This window comes from Entelurus aequoreus, linkage group LG14 (assembly GCF_033978785.1).
Source record: "Entelurus aequoreus isolate RoL-2023_Sb linkage group LG14, RoL_Eaeq_v1.1, whole genome shotgun sequence".
In the NCBI taxonomy this organism is placed as follows: Eukaryota; Metazoa; Chordata; class Actinopteri; order Syngnathiformes; family Syngnathidae; genus Entelurus; species Entelurus aequoreus.
The window spans coordinates 26149641-26164554 of NC_084744.1; the positions used below are offsets into that span (position 1 = coordinate 26149641).

At 44.7% G+C, this 14914-nt stretch overlaps 2 protein-coding genes across 3 annotated transcripts in view; both read right to left on the reverse strand.

The window, feature by feature from the left end:
• The window catches only part of LOC133664678 (lactosylceramide 1,3-N-acetyl-beta-D-glucosaminyltransferase A-like), a 55584-nt gene that overhangs the window by 18444 nt on the left and 22226 nt on the right, over positions 1–14914 (reverse strand). The window lies entirely within an intron of this gene.
• Positions 6852–14914, reverse strand: part of LOC133664674 (lactosylceramide 1,3-N-acetyl-beta-D-glucosaminyltransferase A-like) — a 30270-nt gene continuing 22207 nt past the window's right edge. For both annotated transcript variants that reach the window (XM_062069505.1, XM_062069504.1), the window contains exon 2: positions 6852–13104. In XM_062069505.1, coding sequence (XP_061925489.1) covers positions 11866–13008 — 1143 coding nt within the window. In that variant the 5' untranslated portion in view covers positions 13009–13104 and the 3' untranslated portion in view covers positions 6852–11865. The remainder of the gene's footprint in view (positions 13105–14914) is intronic.

The following is a 14914-nucleotide window of genomic DNA, read 5'->3' on the forward strand; positions in this document are numbered from 1 at the left end:
TAATTTTTCTGTAGGAGACAACATGACACAAACCTTCCTAATTGTTAGAAAGCCCAATGTTTAATATGTTTGTGTTTATGCTTCACTGATGACAGTTTTTGGCCAGCGCTGTTTTGTCCTACTAATTTGGGCGGTCCTTGAAGTCACTGTAGTTGGCTTACTTTCTCCGCTGCTGCCCCAGAAATATGTGTTTTATGCCACTCTTTCTTTGTCTCATTTTTTCCACCAAACATTGTATGCTATGCGTGAATGCACAAAGGTGAGCTTTGTTGTCATTGACTTGCGTGGAGTGCTAATCATCCATGCTAACATGCTATTTAGGCTAGCCGTGTGTACGTATTGCATCATTATGCCTCGTTTGTAGGTATATTTGAGTTCATTTCATTTCCTTTACTTATGTCCTCTGTGTATTTCATTTACATTTGCATGTCTCATGACACATTGGCTGCATTTCTGATTGTGTGCCATGTTGTTCCAGACCACAGCAAATGTTACCATGTTGTTCCAGACCACAGAAAACGTTACCCAGCTTGCAAAGATTGTAATAAATCCATTAGAAGAAGACAGCATGTTCTTTCCTTTAACTTGGGCACACACATTTATACCTTTGGCAGTATTAAGTCAGTAATTTCCAGGAGTTATCTCACCCTCTGAGACACAGCTTAATGTGTTGCCTTCATTATAACACTTACATAAGGCTTTTAACTTTTTGCGGCTCCAGACAGATTTTTTGTATTTTTGGTCCAATATGGCTCTTTCAAAATGTTGGGTTGCAGCACGGTGGCACAGGGGTTAGTGCATGTGCCTCACAATACGAAGGTCCTGAGTAGTCCTGGGTTCAATCCCGGGCTCGAGATCTTTCTGTGTGGAGTTTGCATGTTCTCCCCGTGACTGCGTGGGTTCCCTCCGGGTACACCGGCTTCCTCCCAAAGCCAAAAACATGCACCTGGGGATAGGTTGATTGGCAACACTAAATGGGCCCTGGTGTGTGAATGTGAGTGTGAATGTTGTCTATCTGTGTTGGCCCTGTGATGAGGGGCGACTTGTCCAGGGTGTACCCCGCCTTCCGCCCGATTGTAGCTGAGATAGGCTCAAGCACCCCCCGCGACCCCAAAAGGGACAAGCGGTAGAAAATGGATGGATGGATGGGTTGCCGACCCCTGGCCTAAGCGGTTCATCCACACTTCATCCAATGTAATTTGGTTTTCGTAAGTATCACTCTCAGAAACAGCTACCTGTTAGTTTCTTGAGAATGTAAAAAGCCTTTTAGATCAGGGTGGTTATGTAGGTATTGTCTTTTTGGATTCAAAACATGGTTTTGATACAATACATCATGGATTGCTTCTTTTTAATCTAAATGAACTAACTTCAACTTCTCCAGTAGTGCCCTCTGCTGGATGAAATTATGTCTTGCAGATAGTCAACAAGCTGTAAACATGGGAAATTCAGTCCTCTTATCTGACTTGCTTTGATTGATTGAAATTGATTGAAACTTTTATTAGTAGATTGCGCAGTACAGTACATATTCCGTACAATTGACCCCTAAATGGTAACACCAGAATAAGTTTTTCAACTTGTTTAAGTCGGGGTCCACGTTAATCAATTCATGGTACAAATATATACTATCAGCATAATACAGTCATCACACAAGTTATTCATCAGAGTATATACATTGAATTATTTACATTATTTACAATCCGGGGGTGGGATGCGGAGGGGTTTGGGGCGGGGGGGGGGGGGGGGTTAGGTTGGGTTGCTATCAGCATACTTCAAGTCATCAACAATCCTCTGCTGGAGGCGTCTCTATGTCAATGGCCTACCCAATGTGTGGTCAACTGTCAAGATTCAGATGTATGCAGATGATACGGTGTTGTATACTCACGCTAAAACTAAACAAGAAGCTGCTGCAATACTTTCTGGGGCCATGGTACCAGTGTCGCATTGGCTCCAAAATTCCTGTTTATAGTTCTTATTACAAAAGAAAACTATGTTTTTTTCACGGCAGGTATCTAGAGACCCACAACCATCTGTTTTAGTCATGAATGAATGTTTAGATGTAATGGACTATGTAGGGGCGCCACAGTCCGGGACAAGCATAGACTGCAGTGCATCGTACGTGCTGCTGAGAAGGTTATTGCCTATCTTGCCGATTGTATTGTACCATATGTCCCGGCAAGAAATCTGCGTTCAAAGAACTCCGGCTTATTAGTGATTCCCAGAGCCCAAAAAAAGTCTGCGGGCTATAGAGCGTTTTCTATTCGGGCTCCAGTACTCTGGAATGCCCTCCCGGTAACAGTTAGAGATGCTACCTCAGTAGAAGCAATTAAGTCCCATCTCAAAACTCATTTGTGTACTCTTGCCTTTAAATAAACCCCCTTTTTAGACCAGTTGATCTGCCGTTTTTCTTTTCTCCTCTGCTCCCCTCTCCCTTGTGGAGGGGGAGTTGCACAGTGGCCATGGATGAAGTGCTGGCTGTCCAGAGTCGGGACCCGGGGTGGACCGCTAGCCTGCGCATCGGTTGGGGACATCTCTGCGCTGCTGACCCGTCTCCACTCGGGGACGGTTTCCTGCTGGCCCCACTATGGACTGGACTTTCGCTGATGTGTTGGATCCACTGTGGACTGGACTTTCACAATATTATGTCAGACCCACTCGACATCAATTGCTTTCGGTCTCCCCTAGAGGGGGGGGGGTTACCCACATATGCGTTCCTCTCCAAGGTTTCTCATAGTCATTCACATCGACGTCCCACTGGGGTGAGTTTTTCCTTGCCAGTATGTGGGCTCTGTACCGAGGATGTCGTTGTGGCTTGTGCAGCCCTTTGAGACACTTGTGATTTAGGGCTATATAAATAAACATTGATTGATTGATATTGGCTGCAAGCTCCCATCCCTCCAGGACCTCTTCTCCTCCAGGACCAGTAGGCGTGTGGGTCGGATCACAGCTGACTTTTCTCACCCTGGACACAAACTATTCTCCCCTCTCCCCTCAGGCAGGAGACTACGGTCCATCCAGACCCACACCTCCCTGAACACTTTTTTCCCCTCGGCCATCAGGCATATGAAGAATAACAAGATCTGATAGCTCAGTTACAGCTAATTATATTACCTATTCTGTGTTATAGAAAAATTCCTAGTTTGTGAACCCGTTCTCAAACAATGGCAATAAAACTATTCTGATTCTGATTCTATTTTAAGTATCTTGGTGTGGTCTTTGATTCAAACCTAACTTTTAAGTATCATGTAAAAGAAAATTTAAGTATCAAATTCAACTTAATCAAATTTTAAAGGCCTACTGAAATGAATTTTTTTTTATTTAAACGGGGATAGCAGATCCATTCTATGTGTCATACTTGATCATTTCGCAATATTGCCATATTTTTGCTGAAAGGATTTAGTAGAGAAAATTGACGATAAAGTTCGCAACTTTTGCTTGCTGGTAAAAAAAGCCTTGCCTGTACCGGAAGTAGCGTGACGTCACAGGAGGTAATATTCCTCACAATTTTCCTTTGTTTACAATGGAGCGAGAGAGATTCGGAGCGACAAAGTGACGATTACCCCATTAACTTGAGCGAGGATGAAAGATTCGTGGATGAGGAACGTGAGAGTGAAGGACTAGAGAGGCAGTGATGGACGTATCTTTTTTCGCTCTGACCGTAACTTAGGTACAAGCTGGCTCATTGGATTCCACACTCTCCTTTTTCTATTGTGGATCACGGATTTGTATTTTAAACCACCTCGGATACTATATCCTCTTGAAAATGAGAGTCGAACACGCGAAATGGACATTTAAAGTGACTTTTATCTCCACGACAATACATCGGTGACACACTTAGCTACTGAGCTAACGTGATAGAATCGTTCTCAAATGCAGATAGAAACAAAATAAATAAACCCCTGACTGGAAGGATAGACAGAAGATCAACAATACTATTAAACCATGGACATGTAACTACACGGTTACATCAACAGCCGTGCTCACCTGCGTTCCAGCGATCGACGGCGCGACGAAGGACACCCATCATCGACGAACCTCTGTAGCATGAGCTAACGTGATAGCATATGTCTCAAATGCAGATAGAAACAAAATAAATAAATCCCTGACTGGAAGGATAGACAGAAGATCAACAATACTATTAAACCATGTACATGTAACTACACGGTTAAAAATTCTCAGCCTGGTAAGGCTTAACAATGCTGTTGCTAACGATGCTAAGGCTAATTTAGCAACTTAGCAACCGGACCTCACAGAACTATGATAAAAACATTAGCGCTCCACCTACACCAGCCAGCCCTCATCTTCCCATCAACAGCCGTGCTCACCTGCATTCCAGCGATCGACGGCGCGACGAAGGACTTCATCCGTGGGTTTGGCGGCTAGCATCGGCTAGGCGTCTGCTAAGTAAGTAGTCCTTGTTGTGTTGCTGTAAGTATTGTACTTAGCCGCTAAGACACCGATCGATCCCACCTACAACTTTCTTCTTTGCAGCCTCCATTGTTCATTAAACAAATTGCAAAAGATTCACCAACACAGATGTCCAGAATACTGTGGAATTTTGTCGAAGAAAACAAGAGGTTTTTGTATCGGGTCCGATGGGGTCCAACCACTTCCGTGGATTTTGTGACGTCACGCGCATAAGTCATTTCCAAAGGAGTTTTTCAACCGGAAGTTTAGCAGGAAATTTAAAATTGCACTTTATAAGTTAACCCGGCCGTATTGGCATGTGTTGCAATGTTAAGATTTCATCATTGATATATAAACTATCAGACTGCGTGGTCGGTAGTAGTGGCTTTCAGTAGGCCTTTAATCATATTAGACCTTTTTTGACTTTGGAATCAGCAAAAGTATATATTAATGCCATGATTTTGACACATATAAACTGCAGTTATACAACTTGGTCTCATGCAACACAGGGAACCTTAAGACCCATTAAGTCTCTCTTTAGAGCAGTGGTTCTTAACCTTGTTGGAGGTACCGAATCCCAGCAGTTTCATATGCGCATTCACCGAACCCTTCTTTAGTGAAAAATAAAATGGTTTTTTTTCAAATTCAAGACAAAGTTATATGTTTTTGGTAACACTTTAGTATGGGGAACATATTCTAAGTAACAAAGACTTATTCTAATTTAGAGTTATTTGGTTCGGGTTAGGGTTAGAGGGTTAGGGTTATAACAAGGCCATGCCGAATAAGACATTAATAAGTACTTAATAATGACTAGTTAAAAGCCAATATGTTACTAATTTTCATGTTAATAAGCAACTAATTAATGGTGAATATGTTCCCCATACTAAAGGTTACCATGTTTTTTTACTGGTGCACAAAATGAACCGTGCATGAACATCACCTTGTTCAACGAACAAAACCAACACAGTGCATAAACTCACAACAAATTACACACCTGCAAATCAGTGAGACTTCTGCTGTTGCCGTATCCGTAATACGCCGATAGGGAGAAGTTTTTATTTACACGATGAGTCGGGTGTGTCTTGACCTCTGCCGAACCCCTGAGCCCGACTCACCGAACCCCTAGGGTTCGATCGAACCCAGGTTTAGAACCATTGCTTTCGAGTCTCAAAGTCTCTGCACTATCATTATTGTAATATTCTTAGCAAGTATAGTATTCTACATTTGGAAAACTATCAGCCATTTTTGGATGCATGTTTTTGTTTTTAGGGTTTTGAATGAGCTTGCCCCTCCACCACCACATTTTTATAAAGAAAAAACCTGCAATCGAGTCAATACTAGAGCGCTAACCAGGGGTGATTGTAAACACATTTAATGACGTAGGACTACATTTAGTCAAAAGGTTATCTCAATTAGAGGCACACATGCACGGAACACACTACCACCTCATATTATTAACCGTGCCAACTATTCAACTTTAAAAAAAATAAAAATAAAACAGTGGTTAATGACAAACCAGTCTTGTACCCATGTGTAATGTGCATGCTCAGCTGTTCATCTTATGTTGATTCTTTCAATTTATACCAATACTAATATTTTTTTTAGATATCTACAATAATAGGGTGGAGTTGGCTCTCTTGGTTGCTTTGTTGGGTCTGCTCCCTCCACCCCAGCAGATGATGGCGTGGAACACCGCAGAGGCCACCAGTGTTTATAAAAAAAATTATAATTATAATTTCTATTTTCCTTTTTTTTTTGTAGCTGTATGTAGAAATGGCTGGTTCCATCAGCTCTGCTTTTTTAATGTTTAATGTCCTTTGTGTTCTTTGATGTTTGATGTTCCCCCTTACACACATGCTTATGTGTGCTATGGCTATGAGTTTTTTTCCCCTTGGCCTCTGTCTGGACCCCCTCTCCAGGGACCCAGGCTTCGACTGAATATTTATTTTCTCCCCCTCCCCCCTGTGCACAGTTGGTGATGTTTCGATGTTGTCAGCTTGTCTACACGGAAGAAGATCCCTCTGCTGGCTTCCCGATAAACTGGAACATCTAATTATCTAGGAATATTACAATTCAATTACTGTACCCACTCGGGTTGCCACATCTGCAGCCCCTTCCCAAGGTTTCTGCTTTTTCCCAGTTTGGACTTTTTTCTTTGCCCGGATGTGGGTTGTGGTATGTGAAGCCCTTTGAGGCACTTGTGATTAAGCGCTATATAAATAAATGTGTTTGTTTTTTCAATCTTGACGGAAACATGTACTTCATGCAATTGCAAACGTTCCATCCATCCATCCATCCATCCATATATTTCAATATCTGATCATGATTCATCGGAAGAAGATGGATGGATGGATGGATCATTCAACACCAAGTTCCAAGCGTTTTCAGTTATCAAAAATAAATGCTTAAATATCTGCTTGTGACCTTGATTGATTGATTGATTGAGACTTTTATTAGTAGGTTGCACAGTGAAGTACATATTCCATACAATTGACCACTAAATGGTAACACCCGAATAAGTTTTTCAACTTGTTTAAGTCGGGGTCCACTTAAATTGATGACTTGACTTGGTTTCAAAGAAGGTTTTCCATCAATCTTTCTGTGACGATCTGTCACATTCACGTCGGGTTGTGTTTCCTTGGTTGGTGTCTATTTCCTGTCAGCGCTCTTATTTTAGTTCCATTTCCTGCTTGTCTCCCTTGAGCGCTGTTTCCCCTCACTTGTTGCTGATTGGCAGCCTGGCCACACCTGTTGTCAATCAGCTGGCTGCTATTTATGCCTGCCTCACCCTCCAGTCAGGGCTCGATGATTGGTTTCCTGGTATACTGTTTCCTGTCTCTTGTTATCCTATTAAAGTAGCCAGGCTGCCAATCAGCTGGCTGCTATTTATGCCTGCCTCACCCTCCAGTCAGGGCTCGATGATTGGTTTCCTGGTATCCTGTTTCCTGTCTCCTGTCTCCTGTTATCCTATTAAAGTCATATTTTCCTGCGCTACGCCTGCCATCTCTGCTCTTGGGGTTCACCACCAACGGATTATGGCACTTTCAATTTTTTTAATTTGACATTTAATAATCAAAAACAGTTGCCTATGCAAATTGTGTAAAAGGGCTATTATATATAGTCCCTGTCCAGGGGGGCGGCCAGAGTCGACAGGACCCGAGACCCCCCAGGTCCCTCCCCGCAGAAGGGCGTGGCGAAGTTGGTAGAGTGGCCGTGCCAGCAATCGGAGGGTTGCTGGTTACTGGGGTTTAATCCCCACCTTCTACCATTCTAGTCACGTCCGTTGTGTCCTTGGGCAAGACACTTCACCCTTGCTCCTGATGGCTGCTGGTTAGCGCCTTGCATGGCAGCTCCCGCCATCAGTGTGTGAATGTGTGTGTGAATGGGTGAATGTGGAAATACTGTCAAAGCGCTTTGAGTACCTTGAAGGTAGAAAAGCGCTATACAAGTATAATCCATTCATCATTTATTTATTTAGGACATCTGGAATCCGTCCCTTTGGGGGGGGGGGGCTAAGGTCAGCTGTGCGGAAGCACAGCGCTCACCTCTTCAAGTGAGGACATCGCAGACGCCAGCGTGGACACGCCGACAGCCCAGCCGCCTGCTCTGGAAACACCATCATTGTCTCTGGTGGCCCGTCCCACGGCGTCACCATCTTCTTCGTCTCTGGATGCCGGTCTCCGGCTGGCCGTCCCACAGGGTCGTTCGTCATTATCCTTTTCTCCGGCGGGCCGTCCCACGGCGTCGTCATCATCCTTGTCTCCGGCGGGCCGTCCCACGGCGCCGTCATCTTCGTCTTTGGCGGGCCGTCCCACGTCACGCCCGCCATGCTCGTCGCATCCACGGCCTCCTGCTTTCCTGCTGAACGGATGGCCATCAGACGCCTACAAGCCTCCTCCCAATCTGTCACATTCACGTCGGGTTGTGTTTCCTTGGTAGGTGTCTATTTCCTGTCAGTGCTCTTATTTTGGTTCCATTTCCTGCTTGTCTCCCTGAGCGCTGTTTCCCCTCACCTGCTGCTTATTGGCAGCCTGGCCACACCTGTTGTCAATCAGCTGGCTGCTATTTATGTCTGCCTCGCCCTCCAGTCAGGGCTCGATGATTGGTTCCCTGGTATCCTGTTTCCTGTCTCCTGTTGTCATATAAAAGTCATGTTTTCTTGCGCTACGCCTGCCATCTCTGCATCTTGGGATTCACCACCAACAGATTGATATTTTCACATTTTTTAATTTTACATTTAATAATCAAAAACAGTTGTCTATGCAAATTGTGTAACAGACTATAATACATGTATATTCATTCCTGTTTGTGTTGGCCCTGCGATGAGGTGGTGACTTGTCCAGGGTGTACCCTGCCTTCTGCCCGAGTGTGGCTGTGATAGGCTGCAGCCCCCCACGACCCTGAGATGGACAAGCTGTAGAAGAAGGATGAATGGATGGATTCACTGTTGCACCACTGTTGCACTTGGGTGCAGCCATGGTTGCGATAGGGCCCGATAAGTTTGACATTGCTGCTATACAAGAATAAAAGGGGCCTATTGTGCAAAACTCACTTTTCTTTTTTATTGGTACCTCTTTTTGTGTATTTGGGATCCGCCTAAGTCCTGAAAAATAGAAATCAAACACGGTGGTAGGGGTGTAACGATTCGTCAGAAAGATTCGATTTGATTTGATATTCGTGGTTGCCGATACGATTTAGGAACAATCTTTTTTTTATTTTTAGAACAATTCGATCCAAAACGATTCAGTGAGTTTAAATTCAAAATTTAATTGAAATTCAGTAACATTCTAGTAAAAAATCAAGCAGTGGGACTGTGAAATAAATAGTGGATATTGGCATACTTGCCAACCTTGAGACCTCCGATTCCGGGAGGTGGGGGGTGGGGTTGGGCGTGGTCGGGGGTGTGGTTGGGGGAGGGGGCGTAGTTAAGAGGGGAGGAGTATAGTTACAGCTAGAATTCACCAACTCGAGTATTTCATATATATTTCATATATATATATATATGTATGAAATACTTGACTCTCAGTGAATTCTGGCTATATATATTTATTTTATTATACATATAAATAAAATAAATACTTGAATTTCAGTGTGCCGCAGGCTATCCAGTAGATGGCAGTATTGTCCTGTTAAGAGTGTCACAACATTGCTGTTTACGGCAGACGAACAGCTTTACGGTAGACGGAAACGTGACTGGTGTAGTTGTGTGTTGTTACCGCGCTGGGAGGACGTTAATGAAACTGCCTAACAATAAACCCACATAAGAAACCAAGAACTCGCCCTCGATCATTCTACAGTTATAACGTGATTGGGAAGGCACGCTGTTTATATCGTGGGAAAGCGGACGTGAAAACAGACTGTCCCCACTCAGGTCCGCATGGAGCTGGAGGGGGCGTGGCCTCCAGCTCCGGCTGAATTCCGGGAGTTTATCGGGAGAACATTTCTTCCGGGAGGTTATCGGGAGAGGCGCTGAATTCCGGGAGTCTCCCGGTAAAACCGGGAGGGTTGGCGAGTATGGATGTTGGACACTGCAGGTGAAGTCAGTGCGCTGCTGTAACTTGCTCCGCTGTCACTTTCGTTTTGTCAGTTGTATCTTTTGTGGCTAAAAGTTGTGTTGCGGCCTTTAAATGATTGTGTTGTCTCAATCGTAGTTGTTGTAGCTGTATTCAAAAGTGTGTTGTAATTAATGACATTGTCTTGTGGCGTTTGCGTTTGTTGTGGCTTTTCTCAGTCACCGTAGTTTTTCGTCAGTTTTCTTTTGAGATGGGCGAAACAGACTTACTCCGCCGTTCTTAAAGGCCTACTGAAATGCGATTTTCTTATTTAAACGGGGATAGCAGATCCATTTTATGTGTCATACTTGATCATTTCGCGACATTGCCATATTTTTGCTGAAAGGATTTAGTAGAGAACATCGACGATAAAGTTGGCAACTTTTGGTCGCTGATAAAAAAGCCTTCCCTGTACCGGAAGTAGCGTGACATCACAGGTTGTGGAGCTCCTCACATCTGCACATTGTTTACAATCATGGCCACCAACAGCGAGAGCGATTCGGACCGAGAAAGTGACGATTTCCCCATTAATTTGAGCGAGGATGAAAGATTCGTGGATGAGGAAAGTGAGAGTGAAGGACTAGAAGGCAGTGGAAGCGATTCAGATAGGGAAGATGCTGTGAGAGGCGGGTGGGACCTGATATTCAGCTGGGAAGGACTACAACAGTAAATAAACACAAGACATATATATACTCTATTAGCCACAACACAACCAGGTTTATATTTAATATGCCACAAATTAATCCGGCATAACAAACACCTCCCCCCTTCCGTCCATATAACCTGCCAATACAAATCAAACACCTGCACAACACACTCAATCCCACAGCCCAAAGTACCGTTCACCTCCGCAAAGTTCATACAGCACATATATTTCCCCAAAGTCTCCAAAGTTACGTACGTGACATGCACATAGCGGCACGCACGTACGGGCAAGCGATCAAATGTTTGGAAGCCGCAGCTGCGTACTCACGGTACCGCATATCCAACTCAAAGTCCTCCTGGTAAGAGTCTCTGTTGTCCCAGTGCTCCACAGGCCAATGGTAAAGCTTGACTGTCATCTTTCGGGAATGTAAACAATGAAACACCGGCTATGTGTTTGTGTTGCTGCAGCCGGCCGCTAATACACCGCTTCCCACCTACAGCTTTCTTCTTTGCTGTCTCCATTGTTCATTAAACAAATTGCAAAAGATTCACCAACACAGATGTCCAGAATACTGTGGAATTTTGCGATGAAAACAGACGACTTAATGGCTGGCCACAATGGTGTCCCAAAATGTCCGCTACTATCCGTGACGGCACGCGCAAACGTCATCATAGCGAGACATTTCAGCAGAATATTTCGCGGGAAATTTAAAATTGCACTTTACTAATCTAACCCGGCCGTATTGGCATGTGTTGCAATGTTAAGATTTCATCATTGATATATAAACTATCAGACTGCGTGGTCGGTAGTAGTTGCTTTCAGTAGGCCTTTAAATCCAATGTTTTCCTTTTTCTAGTATTGACTAAATTGATCGATTCTTTTTTTAAACGAATTGATACCTATCTTCTAGAAGTTATACTTGCCGAGCACAGATCGATATACTCGAAATTTAGGAATAGAAATCGATCTATTGATACACAGATCAATCGTTACACCCCTACATGGCGTGAATGTTTTTGGCGGAGGTTGTATTTTACCCGATTTGTGACATTTTTTCCCCATTTGTCAGCGGATAACTCGATATGGTAGAAATTCACCCGAAGAGCTTTGCGCAAGTTCACCATCGTAGTCTAACGCTGTAGTCAATAAGCTCCTTCTTCTCTATCCTCTTGTTGTGTGTTTCTCACACATTTTTTGTCATGAGTCTGGTGTTGAAAGTGTCACATCAGGAGGCATGTTTGACTTGACGGACAGCAAGTTGACTCAGTAAAACGCGGCCGTGCAGGGATAGCCGTTGAAAGCGAGGGGGTTACAGAGCAGAGAGATCTTAGTGGCTGTGCAGTACAGTCTGCCTAAGATCCCAGATGCCTTCTCTTTCACGTGGGGGTGTGTGGCCGCCTTCCACAGGTCGTGGAGATCCTCCGTGTGGCCGTGGGAGGTCATCATCCGGTCGTAGATGCACAGGTGGCGGGGAGCCTTGCCCTCCCCTGAGAAGTACATGTGGGCCTGTGGCGACACACCCACAGCCATGGCGCAGATGCCCATGAACACGTCGTCTATGTAGAGCGAGGCGTTCAGCGTCAGCGTGGCCTGGTAGATCTTGCCGGCCACGTCGCCGGATATCACGTAGCCCCCTCCTGCTGTGTAGTCGGGGTAAGACCGCCATTGGTACATCTCCAAAGACACGTAGTACTTACTGTTCTTACTACGGATGGGCGGAGCCCCCCAGTGCACCCGGCCCACCCAAAAGCCAGTGGCGCCCAGCGTGCTCTTGTCCCGCAGGTACCCCACTAGGTTTGGCATGTGGATGAAGACGTCGTCGTCGGTGATCATTAGGAAGCGAGCGTGAGCGCAGCAGCGGTGCATCCAGTGGAACTGCATGATCAGCTTAAGGGTCAGATTGTGGAAGGAGTCCGTGAAGTCCTGCTGGATCAAATCGGCATGGCGGCTGTTCTCTTGGACGAGCTGCCTTTGAACAGCGTCAGCGTTAAAAGGCAAGATTTCATCCATGGCAGGGGCTCCTAAGGCGAACACCACCTTCACAGTCACTCCCAGCGTGCGCTGGATGTAGGTCTCGCTGCCCCAAGTGGACCTGATGGCGTCACGCCTGGCACGGTTCCCAGGAGAGGTTTTGACAAAGACCAGGAGGAGGACATCCTTACCGGCGCATTTGTCCGGGTGGTCCAGCAGGCTGCGGAAGTTGCTGAAGCTCCGGGCCTGTTCCCGGGTGATGGTGAGGCTCTTGTTGACGTCCCTGAAGCAGTCGACCAGGAAGCGGCATGAATAGGACTTGAGGTGGTTGAAGACGCTTTTGTCCCAACACACCATGATCAGCGATAGAACCTGGCAGATGAGTATCAGACGGACGCACTGGCTCTTGCGGAGCCGGCAGTAACTCCAAAACATGCTCGAAATCTGTCTGTTGGGTGTGAAGCAGCGGGAGGAAAAGGGGCGAAGGTTTGATCGGCAGAATCACTCACACCCTGAGTCATTAATCTTCATCTGAGGACGGAAGAAGAGCACTTTTACTATGGTGACAAACGCTTGCTATTTCATATTCCTTCAGCCTTGGCAGGCAAAAGTGGGAAGTCACCACAGTTTCACAATGACTACAAAGTCATAACTGCCCCTTTTAGGAGCTGCTTCAATCGCCTGGACCTTAAAAGGCAAGATTTCAGGTTTACGAGCAAGACTTAAGGAGCTGTGCCTTGCTTAACTTCTCATTCAGCAGGTACCTCACTCACTTGCATGTCGCAGTCCAAGTATAGTGTGTGGTAGAAAAGTTATGGGGAGGGCGGCCTGAGGGGGCGAAGACTGCTATCTGAATTTAAACTATGGCTGTCCTCGTCCGGATCACTTTAAATGACGTAACGGGCCACTTGAAGGACATCATACAAGACATACAATAAATGACGTAACGGGTCACATTCAATGATGTGACAGACCACGTTGACTGACATTGCGGGCCACAATAAATGGCGTGACGGACCACATTGTATGACAAGGCGGATCACAGTATGACGTGAAAAACCACGTTAAATGACAAGGCAGGCCACATTAAATGAATTGAAAGATCACATCAAACAACGTGGTGGGTCACTCTAAATGGCATGGCGGACCCCATTAAATGATGTGACGGGCCACTGTAAATGATGTGACGGACCACGTTAAATGATGTCCCATACAGTGTTGTAATTTCATATTGTTTTCTGCATGTACTTTTTTTGGTTCAGATTAATTGGATCCGCTTTATTTCTACCAAGGGTTTTCGGAACAAACTACTTACAAAAATCGAAGTTAGACTCTAGGGTAGGGATGTCCGATAATAGCGGTCGGACAATTTTCTGCCCATAATATTTGGTAAAAAAATTTAGTATAGCTGCTATGCCTTTTAATGGCCCCCAGGGGACAAATTAAGTTTTTTTTTTAACAGAATTGAATAGTATCGGCATGCCGTATCAAACTGAGCAACAAGCGTGCTACTAGTATGTCCACAATGTGAAGTTATTTCAGATTATGAAAATATACCTTGCACAACAGGAAGGGGTGTAACGTGTTGGTTATGTTCAAGGATTCAAGGAACTTTATTGTCATACTAGCACATATGAGATGGCACAAAATGTTGAACCCGAGGTCTCAGAAGTATGACATGGGTACTCATGTTCTGTGGTCATGTTTTGTTTTGTTATTTTCTGGTTGTTTAAGACTCTTTTAGTTCCTGTTTACGCTCCCTTGTTTGGTCACCATGTCAACTTATTAGTTTCCCCTGTCTCATGTGTTGGACTCACGCAGCTGTTTTTAATCATGAAGAGACTATTTAAGCCTGTAGTTGCCAGGTAGTCGGCCTGGCGACATTACTCTGATGATATTCTGTTCTTGCTATGTGCTACTCTGATTACTCTGTCCATGCCATAGTTCATGCTGCTCTTTTCATGCTCGTTTCTTGTTACAGTAAGTGTTTTTTTTTGTTTCATGTCCATAGTTCTGAATTAGTGTTGCTTTTGTTACCTGCGGCAATTTTTGTTTCTCCGCTGTGAGCGCCTTTTGTTTGTACTTTGTTAGTAAAAATTAGATCATGTATTTACCTGCAAGCCTTGTCTGGTCCTGTGCGATTGCATTCCGGGAAAACAATCCTCGCAGTAATTTGCGAAATAATCCACGTCATGACAATGTGAGGGGTGGAGGGCTTGAGTCATTATAAATTAAATGTAAAATTGTAGGTTTTGACACTGTTTAGTTCTCCAGGAGACTTCAGCTTGCATATACAGGTATATGTATATCTTAGAGATGTCCGATAAATGCTTTAAAATGT